Below are 16281 nucleotides of genomic sequence, written 5' to 3'. Positions count from 1 at the left end.
AAGTCAAATTCAACTGGATGTAGGGTGCACCACACAGCCACAGTTCCAAGTTACTGTATGAGGAAATTTACACCGTTAATTTTGTGGTCTCCCCCCCACAGATTTAGGTAGCTTACAGTCTAACAACTGATTCACAGTAATATTAAAATCCCCTCCAATCAGTAAGTGATAATCTGGATAGGCAGCCACATGGGTTACCAGAGTTGAAAAAAAAACTTGTGACTGTGAATGTTAGGCACATACACTGACCACAATAGCAGCTTCTGCCCGCAGAGATCACCCAATACAACAACAAATCTGCCCTCTTTATCCATCAGTTTTATGCATGTGAAAGGAGAAATTAGGACTTACCTGATAATTTTCTTTCCATTAGTTCTTCACACTATTCCAGGACAAGTGGGTAGTTATGTCCATCGACCAGCAGGTGGAGATAGAGGCAGCCGGGGAGGGGCGATCCAAGATGGCGGCGTAACAAGTTGTGTGAAGAGACGCTCTGAATCCTGACTTGGAAATATTAATTTTACAGCGATAAAATGCCGCATACTAAAAGAAAGGGGGTGACGCGGATAGTTCCCCCACCTACCTCGACTCCCTCGATGACCCAAGCAGGCCTCGAACGTTTCTTCGCGCCAGTCTCCCAATCTATTGGAGGTATGGATCCCATAGCGGGGATCTCTGGGGAAGCGGAGACCCTGCTGGGAGAGGAAATATCTCTCTCTCCACCGTTAACTACGAAACCTCCGTGCCCGGCGTCAGTAGCGAAGCCTGATGAGGAGCGCTGCCCTACCGGAAGTGTTGCGGGCAAGGTTCCCAGTGAGGGTCTGGAGACGTTAGAGCAGACGCCGGGAGCAAAGGCAGGAGCCTCAGGACGAACACAGGAGGTAAATCTAGCTATGATATGGACAATGCTGAATAAAATGGATGTGACGTTACAACAGACCTCAGGAGAAGTCAGCACTTTTGATAAAAAATTTCAAGATTTGAACTCAAAGATAGACCTGATTAAAGGGGAAATAGCTGAGAAAGTAACTGCTCTTCAGCAGAAAGTTGACTCTATTCAAGAATTTAAAAGTGGAGTGATAAAAGATAATCTTGAGATCCGAAGAAAAGTGGAACAAATTGAAAATTTTAATAGAAGACTTAATTTGCGACTATTGAACTTTCCTCAACTCCCTGGCATTAATCCACATGATTTATTCAAAAAATACCTCAATGAAGTTTTGAAAATTCCTCTAGATGCAATACCCCCTGTAAACAAATTATATTATATTTCAGCTTCTAAGGGAGAACTGGAAAAAAAACAAGATGTATCACACACTAATTTAGATCTTGATGATATATCAGCTATATTGGAACAAACTGTAGATGAGACTACGCAAAGGTCAACTTTGATTGTTTCCTTAATTTTTGAACAGGATTTGAATAATATCATGAAAATGTATTTTAGGAATTTACAAACCTGTTTTGGTGGAGTAAAGGTACAGATTTTTCCTGACGTTACAAAATCGACCCAACAGAGAAGGAAAGCCTTCTTGGCATTAAAAAAAAAAAGAACGCTTGAGATAGGAGGGATGTTTTTTCTTGCCTATCCCTGTAAATGTCTTGTTAGGTTGGGCCAGATTAAATACAACTTTTATTCACCAGATAGTCTAAAATCATTTCTTGATTCTAAACAACTGTAGTAGTTAGAAATATTATGGGGGAATATATGCCGCCTTAATTACTTTTGATTAAAGATTTGTAATAATTCTTCCCTAACTCTGATCGCCCTTTTCATTATAATGGGGTCTAAGAAAGCTTAATGAATCATGATTAAAAAAGAAAGTTTTATGTTTAAGAACTATGTTATTACTTTCTTTGATGATTTGATTTTGAAATGTTGTTATTGTTTCTCAAATAATGTGTTATGGCTGTATTTCAAAACAAGGGTATTCTTGTTAAATGAAAAATTAATAAACAAATTGAATCTAGCAGGTGGAGATAGAAAATACAGAACTGAGCACCACTACATACCTCACTGCTAGCAGCTCAGCTCCTCAGTATCAGTCCTCAAGGAAGAAAGAACACCCAATCAGGAGACTGGTCAGTAACCAACACATCCAGCCCCCAAAACATCCAAAGACAAGGCCCCTGGAAAACAGGATACAAAGACAGTGCATAGAGCCACCAATGAGGGCATCAAACCACGGGAGGGCTCCTGGAAGTGTGAAGAACTAATGGAAAGAAAATTATCAGGTAAATCCTAATTTCTCCTTCCATTACGTTCATTCCCACTATTCCAGGACGAGTGGGATGTTCAAAAGCTATCCCCACGAGGGTGGGAAGCCGAACCTGCCACACGCAGAACCAACGCCTCAAATGCAGCCACTGCCTGCGTGGCCCCCGCTATACTATAATGCTTACTAAAGACAAGCATAGAAGCCCACACCTCTGCTCTACAAATATCCATCAGAGAATACAACAAAGCCTCTGCCCAAGACGTAATCACACACCCAGGAGAGTGTGCCTTCCAACCCAAGGAGGAGAATAGCCTCCCAGAATACAGGCTGAGACCACGACCACCTTCACCCACAGGGCAAAGGAAGCCTTGGATGCCATGAGACCCAACTGCTGTTTACCAAACTGCACAAAAGGTCTATACGAAACGCAGAAGACACTGGAAACCTCAAAAAAAAAAACAGAAGAGAGCCCTGTGAAAGTCCAGAAGCCTGCAAGAGGCATATAGCTGACTAAATAAAAAGAAACCAACAAGCACTCAGAAAAGAAGGGCGGTACTGCCCGAAACGAGACCCCCGCCTGCAAAAGAAAAACGGAGAAAGGGTCCTATTAAGAAGAAGCCTGAAGTTGCAAGAAGCAACTGGCCAACGGAAGCGCCCCAATAGCACCGAGCTCTATGTGAGAACTATCAGGATTCACCTGGCGATGGGGCACAAATGGAGAGTACTGCAGCACCCAAAGGACCAGCATAAAATCCCATTCGGAAAAGGGACGCAAAGGGCAACGTAAGCAACCCACACCTCCCTGAAAACGAATCATAACCGGAAGAGCCGCTAAAGAAGAGGTCTGCCAACAACCCTGAAAGCAAGCCAGGGCTGCGACTGGAACCCAGCGCTAGCCCTTGATACTCCCTCCAACAAAAATGCCAGGAATGGCCCAGGGAGGAAGCAAAGTACTGGCAGGCGCCAAGGAAGAAAAGCGCTTCCCAGCTTGCAGCAGGGAAGCCACGACTGAATCCAATAATCCTTCTTCCTCAGCTGAGCCCTCTCAAAGGCCAAGCCATAAGACCAAAGGGAGAAGAATCCTCCATGTCCACCAGGCCCTGACAGAAGAACCTCGAACCTGAAGGAATCGCAGTAGCTCCCCAACTAGGAGCTTCACGAGATCTTCATAGCACTGGAGCAGTGTCCAGGCTGGAGAATAGGAGTACTATATCCCAAAGGCCTGCCACTCTCCCCCACTCCCAGTCTAACTTCAGCACGGGGGAAGGCGTACGGGAGTCCCTCGCTCAGACCCAGAGTCCTCTTCCCTGAGATGGCTGAAGAACCAAGGAACCGTGACATAGGAATAGGCCAAAAGAACTAAGCCCCATCAACACATTACCAATTCTAACGGCTCAACTGACAGCTCCTACTCGCTGGAAATCAGAGTGTGCCTGCATAGAAAGTCGGTCCCCACGTGAGGGACCCCCCCCCCCAAAAACAGCCAAAAGGCACAACAGGTGTCTCTCTGCCCTGGTCATTAACCAGCAGACTGCTAGGAGTTCCCTCCTAGCTAGTAGAAGAGGCCAGTGCCATAGCAATGTCTGAAAAGGCCCAAAACCAAAACATTCCCAACAGCATGACAAAAAGCCTCCCGAGCTTAGCGCACCACTCACAGCTCCAGAGGATAGAGGGCCAATGCGCCTCTACTGGAGACCAGGAGCCTTGTGCCAGGGGACCCCTGCAAAAGGCCCCCCCAGCCCAAGAAACTGTCATCCATAGACCCCACTTCCCAAGGCAGGAGCGGGGAGGGCCTCCCTAGGGTCGACTGGGGAAGCTGCAACCACCTCAGCTCTGTCTGACCGCCAGGGGCAAAGAAGCCGGAAGCTGTAACCCTCTGAAACCAGAGACCAGTGGCTGAACAGGGTCCTATAAATTGGCCGCATCAGAGAGTAAGGTACGACTTTCAGGGCCGCTGTCACAGAACAGAGGACCTGCACGAAATCCCAGGCTGAAAGCTGGGAACGAGGCAGAAGCAAAAAATCCGGTACGCTAACTTAAAGCACCGTCCCTCTGTGAGAAACACTCAAGCTCACAGGGAACCAAAAAGAACACCTAGATGCTCCAAGTTGGTGCACTGGCACCAGCTGCCCCCACTGAAATTGAACACCCAAACCAGAAAAGAAAAAACAAAACAGGAGGCGAATCATTGTTGAAGGGGCCTCCACACAGGCTTGGCAAGAGGAGGCCCGGACGACCTACGAAAAGGTCCCTGGGCCCATGAGGAGACCAAATGGCTGGGACCGGAACTGGAAAAGAACAACAGAAGCAGCCCGCAGAGGGGAAGGTAATTACACCTCCCTGGTCTCAAGGGCAGAGAGAACTCAAACTCTGAACGGATGGGAGCACAGACCTCAGGATCACCATCCAAAAAGGGACACCGGTGAACCTCTTGAGATCCAGATTGGGTTGCACTGCTCCAGTCTTCCTGGGAACTCCAAAATAGGAGGAGAACTGACCAGACCGCGCTCGGCGGGAGGGACGGGAACAATGGCCTGAAGGGCCAGCAGCCCCTCAACTGAGCTTCTGCTCTGAGCTGCCAGAGGCCCCCTGGCAAGGAGACTGTAAGGAGATACCGGGAGGGGAGAACTCAAACTGGAAGCCATCACCCAGAATAACCAGCACCAGAGCTGAGGAAAAGGTAAACCACACATCCCGAAAGGCTTGAAGCGGCCCCCTATAGGCACGGATGGACCAGCCGGCCTGACTACATTGGGATTTCCGGGAAACAGCAGCTACTCTGAGTGCCCTGCCGGCTCTCCGTACCCCGGAAGGAAGATTGCCGGGCCCGAAACCGAGCCCTCTGGCCAAAGGTCTGATGACCAGACCTACATATGAGGCTGTCATGAAACAAGGCACCTGCTGAGCCTGCAAGGCAAGCAGAGCAACAAGGAATGTCTTCTGGAAGACGCTGTTCACCCAGCTGCTGAACCAAATTGCGGAGGTCATTCCCAAAGAGAAATGTGCCTCAAAAGGGTAACCTGACAACGCAGGCCTTGGACGACCCACACCCGCAGCCAGAAATGATGCCTCTCGGAAAGCGTCAATGACATGCCTGTGGCTGAAACACTAAGAATGACATACACTGTGGCCATCAGACAGGCTAAGCCCGCCTCCATTCAGGCAGCCCGGGGACTGCCCCGGGAAAAGGGACTGCTGATACCACTGCAAACAGGCCTGTGCCACCAAAGGGCTACAAATAGAAGGCTGCAGCTCCAAAGCAGTCACCTCAAAGTGCACTGCAAAGCCCGTTTCGGCTACCTATCAGATCCCTCAAGGCAAGGCCGCCAACCACCAGGAGGGAAGTACTCTAGGTGACTGCAGACACCAAGTCCAACTTAGGAAGGGAACATCTCCTCCTTCTAGCACCAGAGAAAGTATGGGCCACGGTCCTCCCACCCTGTAGGCCTGTGTCACACGCACTCCACACTGCGGCAAGCAGGACCCAAATGTCCAGGTGAATGGGTGAACACCCCAGACAGGCCCCTGAGGCCCTTTAAAAGGCTAGCTGCCTGACTACCTTCTGGAAACTCCCCAAGGGAGCGCTACAAGTGCCTCTGAAATCAGGGGGCCGCCTCCTACCAGCCCAACTGCAGCAATATCTGAGACTGTCTCCACGGGGCAGCAGTCGCGATCCCCTGGGAACAGGCAGGGACAGCCCCATCTCCTCTCTCTCTCCCCGGAGCTGCTAGGCCTGCTGAAGGCTCCTAGCACCAGCCCAAGGCCTGGTGGACCAGACAAAGGGCTGGCCCTATCCCAGGGCCCCCCCCGAAGGGACCCCCACCTACATAGCTGCCTGCGCAGCGGCTTCACTTCTGTTGAAAAAAAAAATTTGGCCACCATTACCACCTTCTTCTGAGGCAAAGCGCCGAGACCCTGCACCGAGGACCGGAGCCAAAACGCGCTGCTGTGACCGAGCGCACCTTGTATGTGCGAGCACCGAATCAGCTCCTCCACTCGGGAACCAAACTGCACACCGTGCAGCGGCTCAAGGAAGAACACCGCCCACTGCAAGATGGGCAGCAGGTCGCAAACTAAGCGGGGGCTGCCATGGCCAGAGACCACCGCTGCGCGGGAAAACGTGGTGCAAAGCGCTACACACCCACTTTTTTTTTTTTTTTAAACAGGAACACAGCACAAATAAGCAAAAAACATGTCTTTTTTCTTGTACATTCAGGTAGATTAAGCAGCTTTCTGTCTTTGGAGGAATCACAGTGTTTGTATCTGCCAAAGACCTCAAGGAGCAGTAGTGAGATTTGAACCAGGCTTCCCTGGTTCTCACTCCACTGATCTTTTTTTTTGTACCACCGACACGCAGTGCTCCCATCGACGTCCGAGGCCTGAAGCACAGCAGAAAGAACTTACCACATCTGGGTCCACGCTAACTGGGGACACAGTCACCACCCCCCAACCACAGCAGGGCATGGCAGCAGCACCAGCCTGCCAGACTCACTGTGTTGCCTGCGACTCCTCATCTTCTGAGTAGACTGGTTGCTAAGCAGGCTCTCACACAGAGGATAAACAGGGAAAAGGCGCAGGACACCCCAGGGGGAAGGCACGACAGGGACCAAGCACCACCAGGTATGTCTGCTAAACTGGGAACCAGTTGACCAAGTGGACCAGGAGCAAGGCCTCAGAACCAGAGGAAGTCTGTCTATTCACCTGCTGGAGATAAAAGATACTGAGGAGCTGAGCTACTAGCAGTGAGCTATGTAGTGGTGCTCAGTTCTGTATTTTCTATCTCCACCTGCTGGTCGATGGACATAACTACCCACTTGTCCTGGAATAGTGGGAATGAACGTAATGGAATAGTAACTGCTTATGGAGTAGAATGGCAGAGCCACGTAGCAACCCACTGGAAGCAGAACAGAATACCTCTCCCACCCATGATTAAGTTTTTTATGTTCTAATACAGTTAGATGTGCTTCTTGCAAAAAAAAAAAAAAAAAAAAACCTGTATCAGTCCCTGGCTTGTGGAGCAGAGCAAGGACCTTAGTTCTCTTCACAGGCGAGTTAAAACCAGCAATATTAAGGTAACAGTGGTGAGCTTAACCATGATCCCAATAAAAGTCTAATGCTGCCAGAAAGGCCCCCAGCTAGGTGGTGACTGTTGCCCACCAATCAAAAACTCAGGGTCCCCAATACACATCATATCACAAACAACTCAATCCCATCCTTAATTTCCTGAATGGCCAGGTGGATTTCTGAAAGCTTGCCTTCCAAGACCACAGTAAGATGTTTTGTAAGTTCAAGAACAGCAGCCTCATCCAGTGTAATCACAGGAGCACTGCCTGCTGTTGTCATCCTGGACGTTCTATTATGTAGCCTTCCTCTGCAAGATTTTATGCCGTTGTTTGGCATATCCCACCAGCAACTCTCTCTGAAGTACACTGATGAATGAAGGCTGTCAACAGGGTTAAAATTCTCCCAAGAGGGCTGGCAGTGTACCGAGAATTAATGCAGATGGTGAGAGAGAGACACGGATCAAATCCCTGGGGAGTCCTGCTAAGTCGGTAGCATCAAGTGATCTTCAGATTACACCGATTTGGATTATTCTTACCAATGTGCATCACTTTGTATTTGTCCACATTAAATTTCATCTACCATTTGGATGCCCAGTCTTCCAGTTTCCTAAGGTCTTCCTGCAATTTTTTCACAATCTGTGTTTTAACAACAAAGTGTCATCTGCAAATTTAATCACCTCACTCGTCGTTCCAATTTCCAGATAATGCTAACATCAGTCATCAGTCAATGTCAATGCCAACGATCATGTCAATGTCAGCGAGTTTAGCTAAGAGGATGTCATGATCAATAAGACTGAAGGCAACAAAAAGACCTAAAGAAAAAAATTAAGGATATTTGTCTAGTTTCGAATGCAAAATGGAAATCACTAGGGAGTGATGTTATTATGGTTTCAGTACTATGTCCTGGCCTAAAGCCAGACTGGTGTGGATGCAGAAAATGAGAAGACACCACATGCTACAGGAGTTGAATAAAAAACACATTTTCAAAAAATCTTGGCAAAATACAGGAGATTGGAAATCAGACTGATTTGCCAGGGATACAAGGTCCAATTTAGCCTTTTTTAGTACTGGACGAGCAACAGCCTTCAGATCAGAGGAGACAAAAGCAGATGAAAGGCTACTATTAATCACAGATACAGGAGGGCCAGTCCATGCAAGGGAATCCCTATCCAGGCATGTTATTAACTCAATATCTGAGCTTGATATACTTTGCTGTTTGGCACATTTAGCATATTCAACATTACAATAAAATTTCAATTAATAAAAAAAACAACAAATCAAAAATCTTAATACAATCTAAGCATAATAGGCAGGGCCAGTGGTCTCTTCTCCAGCTACAGAAGCTACAGCAAAATCCATTCCTTTCCACTGAAGAACAGGGCAGGCAGCAGTTGAATGGTGGTGTGCTCCAACTCTCTCTCGCACGTCCTAACAGATTCCAGCCCCAGGAGGCACAGAAGAACTCAGCTCCACTCACTGCTGCCCTATCAGCACAGGAAGGGGGATACGAAGATGGCTGAATAAAACAAAAGTTGGGAGTATGTGTAAAAGGGGCCAACTACGAGTTGGGGGAGGGGGTGCCCAAACAGAGAGGATGGGTGAATTGTGTGAAACAGGGAATAGTGGAGCTGGAAAGTGTTATACAAAACAGCAGCTACAGAGGGGCCAAGGTAGTGCATCAGATGTACTACAAAATTACCGACCCAAAAATACTGCAGCAGGCTATAAGCAATGAGCATGCAAATTACTGCAACATTAAAAATATGGCACTAATCTGCAACTCATTACAAGACGTCATTCTTTCTGTCAGTACAGTGACTAGCTAAGGCAGTGACAGGAAGGGTGATGTTTAAAGAAGTTACCAGTGGTTTACATCAGCCCCGACCCCTCGCTCCCTCCCAGCCCCTAGCCCAACCCCCACTAACACTTTCCTGGTGTCTATCAGCACTCCCTCCCTCTATCCCCCTCCCGAATAAAAAAAAAAAGTGTCTAGTGGCAATCTTCCCTCTCAACCACTCACAACTATTAAAACAAAAAAAAAAAACCCCACTAGTGGCACCTCTCCCCCCTCCCCGAGGCACCCCAGACCCCTGTATCTGAAGGAAGCAGGAATAATGCTCACAGGCCACTAAATACCAGGGAGGGGTTTGTTTTATGTCAGATGCGGTGGGGGGATAAGTGGGGGGAAAGGAGGAATGCCACTAGGCACAGAGACTGATGCTCAAAACTAACACCAGTTCTAAAATGGGGTTAGCGCCGGGTTAGCACAAACATTATTGTGTGTTCAGTGCTCTAATGGTTTGAGCACAGGCACTATTTAAATGCTGTCATTATTTACTCCAAAACAATACTTAAATTAAAAAAAAATTTTAATTTTCCCAAGCAACTTGCCGCCAAGTCCAGGGCAGCATTATAGGAGTCTAATAGCAGCCCTTCTCTCCCTCCAACCTGACCATCAGCATGCCCCTTCCCCCAAAAATGTAAAATAAGCCATGGTGGCCCCCCGACCCCCCCCCCTTCCAGTCTCAAAATAGCCTGTTAGTCCAGTGGGACCTGTCCCAGACCCTCCCTCCCAAGTCACAAGGTACCCTTGGAAGCCTAGCAGAGGCCCAGCCCCCATACCCAATGTACATAGGAAGCAGGAGCCATCTTTAAGATGGCAACTTGGAGAAGCAGGAGCGATTGGGCATTGCTTCTGCTTCCTACAGACAACAGGTATGGGGGGGGGGATAGGCCGCCACTAGGCCACCAGGGGTACTCTGTGACTTTGGGGGAGGTGGGGTCTAGGCTGGGCCTGGCCAGAGAGGGGGTTCCACTGGACCACTAGGCTAGTTTGAAAATTGAGGAGGGGGTAGGAGGCAGGTTGATGCAAGGGGTGGGGGTCCATTAGAACACCAGGATTATGCTGAAGGTCGGGAAAAGGTTGCTGGTTGCTGCAACATGCCTTTTTTTTGTTACTGTCAACTTTCCTGTCATTGCCTGAGCCAATCAGCACTCAGGCACAGACAGGAAACTTATTGCTGAGTTCTGAACAGCAAATTACTGCAGTGATTTTAACGCAGTATTAATCTGCATGCCATGGCAATTTTCCTGCACTAGGTTCATGGTACAATTTCACTCTAATGCAAACCTTTGAGCACAGCCCCCAGGAAGTTTATCTGAATTTCTGGTGGGGCAAGGGGACGGGTTGGATGGGAGGGATTTGAATCCCTAGAATCTGCATTTGCCCCGCTATGCCACCTCAAACGGTCAGTTTCTGGCACTGTGCCCCTGCAGTAGACAACAGCGCACAGCTGTATATAGCTGTGAGGTAAATAATAGGCTCTTTATTATACATTTTAATATGCTGTGTGGTTCTCTACCACATGAGTATACTTTAGTGCAGAAACCCTTTTTACATATAGCAGTTATTAACAAGTAGGTAAACTGGTTAACTGTGCACTGCAGTCCATGATAGCTTTCTACATCGGCCCCACAATGAGGGAGGGGTACATGAAAGAACGAGAGTGATAAGATGGGAAGATATTCAAGACAGGCATGGTGAGTGTGTATGTTTAAAAACAGCACCAGGGAATCAGGGTGAACATGAAGAGAAGTTGGTGGAGGATAGATAGCTTTGTATAGATGGGCACCTGGGTTGGACACAGGAAAGAACAGAGGACTATAGGTAGAGAAAAGGACTAGAGTGGCAAGGAGGAGAAAGAGGAGCAGCTATACGAGAAACATCAGGGGTAAAATATGGAGAGGAATATCTCCCTTTCCTCTCTCTAGATTGCTCCCATGATTCTAGAATCTCCCTTCTCCATCCCAATATTTCTTTATATTCTTTTCTCCATCCACAATCTTTCACTTTTTCCCCAATCCTGCCTGTCTTGTCTTCCCACTCGAGAGATTTCTTCTTCCCCTTTTGTCCACAAAGACCTAAAATTCCCTTTCAAAGAGCAATATGAATTATTCAGACACAAAGCAGATATGCATACCCCAAGTCATCTTCCAGCATACTTTTACATTAAAACATCCAAAATAACTCACATTTATGTAAATATTCAAAATCTTTTCTACAGAGTTTATCCCTCAGCTGTAATTGTAGTTAATAGTCGATAGGGAAATGGGACTTGATATACCGCCTTTCTGAGGTTTTTGCAACTATATTCAAAGCGGTTTACATAAATTCAGGTACTTATTTTGTACCAGGGGCAATGGAGGGTTAAGTGACTTGCCCAGAGTCACAAGGAGCTGCAGTGGGAATCAAACTCAGTTCCCCTGGCTCAAAGTCCACTGCACTAACCTCTACGCTACTCTCCTCCGATTAAAAAAGGAATCAGCCCTCCCAGTCTGCCTAGCTGTCCTCCTCTCTGATTTTATATCAGGATTGGTAGTGTAAGCATAACTCTCTCTATCCCATGCTTTTTGGCCAGCTTCTGAACCCTGTTCCTATCAGGTATCGGGCATAAATGAATTCCATTTCAAAACTGGTCTCTACCAGCTCCATTTATAGGCCTTTCCAGGCATTGCTGCCTCTGGTTTTCACAAGTACCCTACTTAATCCAACATCCAGTTCCAAGAACTGAGGAAAATGGAAATTAAGCATTTTGAATAGCCTGTATGGTTTTGAAATATATAAAATCATTTTTAGTCCACATATCTTTTTTCCTCTTTGAACATTAGCAGCCACTAAGGACATGAGTTAAAAGCCACCAGATACTTTGAACCTATTTATGTGGGTGGCAAAATAGTAGTGAGTATATTTAAAAAGCAAACGTACGTACTGTGTTTTGCTCTAACCTAAACACAACTATGAGGACACCGCTTATCCTGGTTATTACAAGTACTATGGAAGTCTGATAATATTTTTAGCCAGGCTGTTAACCAGACAAGTTTCAAGTAAGCCATTTTACCCTGGTGAGCGGCTGTAAAAATCTGCCTCAAAGTGACACATTTCAAGGCCACACAGACTGTCAATGGCAGACAACAGTCTTCTATTTATGACCGGACATCTCCTAGCTCACAGTCCAATGCGCTGATCCCTAGCTTACTCCTTAGTGTCCATTCTATAATGTCTGTCTCCAGCTGTTATTAAAAAAAAAAAAAAGTCCATATGAAATGTTGCCCAAGTCCACTCAATTGCAAAAAGTAAAAGAAAAGCTAACAGTACAGCAAATTCCACTGCCTACACACTATTCAAGCAAGCCTTTTTATGGTGCCAGAGAGAGTGGAGGAGTGGCCTAGTGGTTAGGGTGGTGGACTTTGGTCCTGGGGAACTGAGGAACTGAGTTTGATTCCCACTTCAGGCACAGGCAGCTCCTTGTGACTCTGGGCAAGTCACTTAACCCTCCATTGCCCCATGTAAGCCGCATTGAGCCTGCCATGAGTGGGAAAGCGCGGGGTACAAATGTAACAAACAAAAAAAAAGACCTAGAACTTCAATCAGTCATGCTCTATTGGGGGCAGGATTGGGGGGACAGAATCTTTCCTAAACTACATATGGCAATCTGTTTTCATCAACTAGATTTTCACCAAACTTGAATCCCTAATTATACATTTAACCTCGAGGATGTCATTGATGTTCCAATTAAAAATTTTAATGAACTGACCAAATACTGGAAACAAATCTCTCCCAGAATACTTGTTATTCACCAAGACTTCTACAAACTTCAGGCAACCCCAAGAGTTCACATGTCATTGAGAAGCAATGTTAGGACTTTGCTTTCTTACAAAGGAGCAAGTCTAGTAGCATGGTACTTGTTAAAGACTCTAAAGATACTCATGACTGCAAAGAGTTATGATGAATAAAAATGAAGTTTATCCATTAAAAGCTAAGGAGGAAAATGATACGAGAATCATTGTGGGTAAAAGTAGCTGCCTCCTGTCATCCAATATTTCAGGATCCACCAATTTCTTTTCCTCCATACCAGCATACCTGATTCATCAATGCTGTTCTACCCTCACCAGTGGAATCCCACCTGCTTATAAGGGATAAAGGTAATGCAGAGGAAATTGGAGGGTCATGGGATAGGAGGAAATGTTCTATTGTGGATTAAAAATGGTTGAAGGATAGGAAACAGAGAGTGGGGTTAAATGGGCAGTATTCACAATGGAGAAGGGTAGTTAGTGGGGTTCCTCAGGGGTCTGTGCTAGGACCGCTGCTTTTTAATATATTTATAAATGATTTAGAGATGGGAGTAACTAGCGAGGTAATTAAATTTGCTGATGACACAAAGTTATTAACTCGCGACAGGATTGTGAAAAATTACAAGAGGACCTTACGAGACTGGGCGGCTAAATGGCAGATGACGTTTAATGTGAGCAAGTGCAAGGTGATGCATGTGCGGAAAAAAGAACCCGAATTATAGCTACGTCATGCAAGGTTCCACGTTAGGAGTTACGCACCAAGAAAGGGATCTGGGTGTCGTCGTCGATAACACACTGAAACCTTCTGCTCAGTGTGCTGCTGCGGCTAGGAAAGCGAATAGAATGTTGGGTATTATTAGGAAAGGTATGGAAAACAGGTGTGAGGATGTTATAATGCCGTTGTATCGCTCCATGGTGCGACCGCACCTCGAGTATTGTGTTCAATTCTGGTCGCCGCATCTCAAGAAAGATAAAGTAGAATTGGAAAAGGTGCAGCGAAGGGCGACTAAAATGATAGCGGGGGATGGGACGACTTCCCTATGAAGAAAGACTAAGGAGGCTAGGGCTATTCAGCTTGGAGAAGAGACGGCTGAGGGGAGACATGATAGAGGTATATAAAATAATGAGTGGAGTGGAACAGGTGGATGTGAAGCGTCTGTTCACGCTTTCCAAAAATACTAGGACTAGGGGGCATGCGATTAAACTACAGTGTAGTAAATTTAAAACAAATCGGAGAAAATGTTTCTTCACCCAAAGTGTAATTAAACTCTGGAATTCATTGCCGGAAAATGTGGTGAAGGCGGTTAGCTTAGCAGAGTTTAAAAAGGGGTTGGATGGTTTCCTAAAGGACAAGTCCATAAACCGCTACTAAACGGACTTGGAAAAATCCAAAATTCCAGGAATAACATGTATAGAATGTTTGTACGTTTGGGAAGCTTGCCAGGTGCCCTTGGCCTGGATTGGCCGCTGTCGTGGACAAGATGCTGGGCTCGATGGACCCTTGGTCTTTTCCCAGTATGGCATTACTTATGTACTACTTTTCTGTGGTACAACCAATGCAAGTCACATGTTGCATACATGTATATTTTCCTTACCCCAGTAACAAATTGGAGTATAGTGCTATCCAGCCCTACCCCCTTATCTGTTAGTGCTGTGCCATCCCCATAACTTCGGTCTTATCTATCCACTATCTTCCTCCCCTACCCCCCAATCAAATGTTGGCGCCATCCCATCTGCCAGTAACATCCTTGCACAGTGAATGCTATCCACCCATATAGCAGCCCGAAACACTCTGGTTGCTTAGTATCCTCTTCACTTGCCAGTTCCCCTGCTCTAATAATACTCCATTCAACCTAAACACCCCCCCCCCCCAATCCGCCACTGCTCTCACTGCCTGCAGTAACTCCCACCCATCAATATTTTAGCCTAAGTTTCCCACTACCATTTTCCTTCCTTCCTTTAATCACTAATGCCCCCACCCCAAAGCCTGTTATTCAGTCCAGTACTCCCTCCATCATCGCAGTCTCTTCCTATACACCAATGTCACCGCTCTCCGAGGTCTCACTCTCTGATACTAGTTCGCCCATTCCCCCATAAGTACCTTTAAATAAGTCGTTGGCTTTATTTTTAAGCGCCTCGGCTCTCTCCAGCACCTCCAGGTTATGACTCTCGTCCCGCTCGTTCTCCGCCATTTTCCAGCCGAAAATAGAGCTTGCGAGTGCCTAGCAACCAACCTCCCAGCTTTCCTCTACGTCGGGCACGCTGTATCCCTCTGTCGTAAAACTCAGCAAATGCTCCTGACATCAATGCTGCCGGGCCGGCGTGGGCAGAGCTCCTCCGGCGGCCATGTTTCTTTTTCCGTCGGCAGCGGGTGAGGGCGGGCAACAGGCGTCAGCCAAGTGCTGTTATTTTCATGTTTGAAAAAACTATATATGTCTAATGGCAAACGAGGACTGGAGAAATCGGGTTTATTATATAGCCGTGTAGACTCTTACTGTTGACCCGGGCTCTAGAGGAGGTGCTGAGCTCCAGGGAGACTTCGTGGCCATACTGGTTTTGAACTTACATCGCAGAGCCATGTGGGAATTGTAGTTCCCTATTCTTATTGAAATCAGTGCAATTAAAGCCAGTTTAGCGAGTGTCTTCAGCCTATCACCCACTGTTGTGCAAGTTACTTTGTAAAATTAATATATTAAAGTTACTAGTTACTGCAAAGGAAAAAAAAACATCTAAACAGAAAATGCTCAGTCCTCAAACATAAGAGACAACTTTTCAAAATTATTGGGGGTGCTAAGCCCAATGGAAATAACCCATCCCTGGACACATAGATAGGAGCCAACTTTTCAGAATTATTGGGGGGTGCTAATCCCAGTGGAAATAACCCTTCCTTGAACACATACCATGAAATTTCTCAATATTGGGGGTGCTCAAGCACCCACAGAGTCAGCTCCTATGGACACATACATGGAATTTTCTCAATAGCCAGTCTAAAGCAAACACTAGTATTGCACAGAGGGTTTACCGTGGCTTTAACATGTTAGCAGCCACTGAGAACCCCATATAAATGTATTACAATCAGCTCGTTAGTATTGTAATGAGCATTCCAGGTGATGCACATCTCCAGAGCAGCCATAAAATCCAAGCTACATTTTACAACTGCTCTAGAGCTGTTGGAGACAAGGAAAGCACAAGCAAACAGCTGGAAAGGCTGCCTGTTTGTGCTCCCTCTGAAACAATTCCCTGGTGGTACAGTGGAACTCCACTGCACCAATTTAGTATGGCCTAGTAACCCCTCTCCTCCTTATATGATGCTTAGCCCTGTACAGTGCATCCCAGAATGCACCAGGCAGGGATTGAGCACTGCCATT

At 46.6% G+C, this 16281-nt stretch overlaps 1 protein-coding gene across 1 annotated transcript in view; it reads right to left on the bottom strand.

Moving 5' to 3' along the window:
• The window catches only part of LOC115480179 (serine/threonine-protein phosphatase 5), a 165553-nt gene extending 150139 nt beyond the window's left edge, over nucleotides 1-15414 (bottom strand). Inside the window, exon 1 of the mRNA XM_030218668.1 lies at nucleotides 15015-15414. Within this exon, the coding sequence (XP_030074528.1) occupies nucleotides 15015-15105 (91 nt within the window). The 5' untranslated portion in view covers nucleotides 15106-15414. The remainder of the gene's footprint in view (nucleotides 1-15014) is intronic.
• Between the last annotated feature and the right edge of the window lie 867 nt (nucleotides 15415-16281).

Source organism: Microcaecilia unicolor, chromosome 11 (assembly GCF_901765095.1).
Source record: "Microcaecilia unicolor chromosome 11, aMicUni1.1, whole genome shotgun sequence".
In the NCBI taxonomy this organism is placed as follows: domain Eukaryota; kingdom Metazoa; phylum Chordata; class Amphibia; order Gymnophiona; family Siphonopidae; genus Microcaecilia; species Microcaecilia unicolor.
This window is presented reverse-complemented; position numbering and strand designations above follow the sequence as displayed.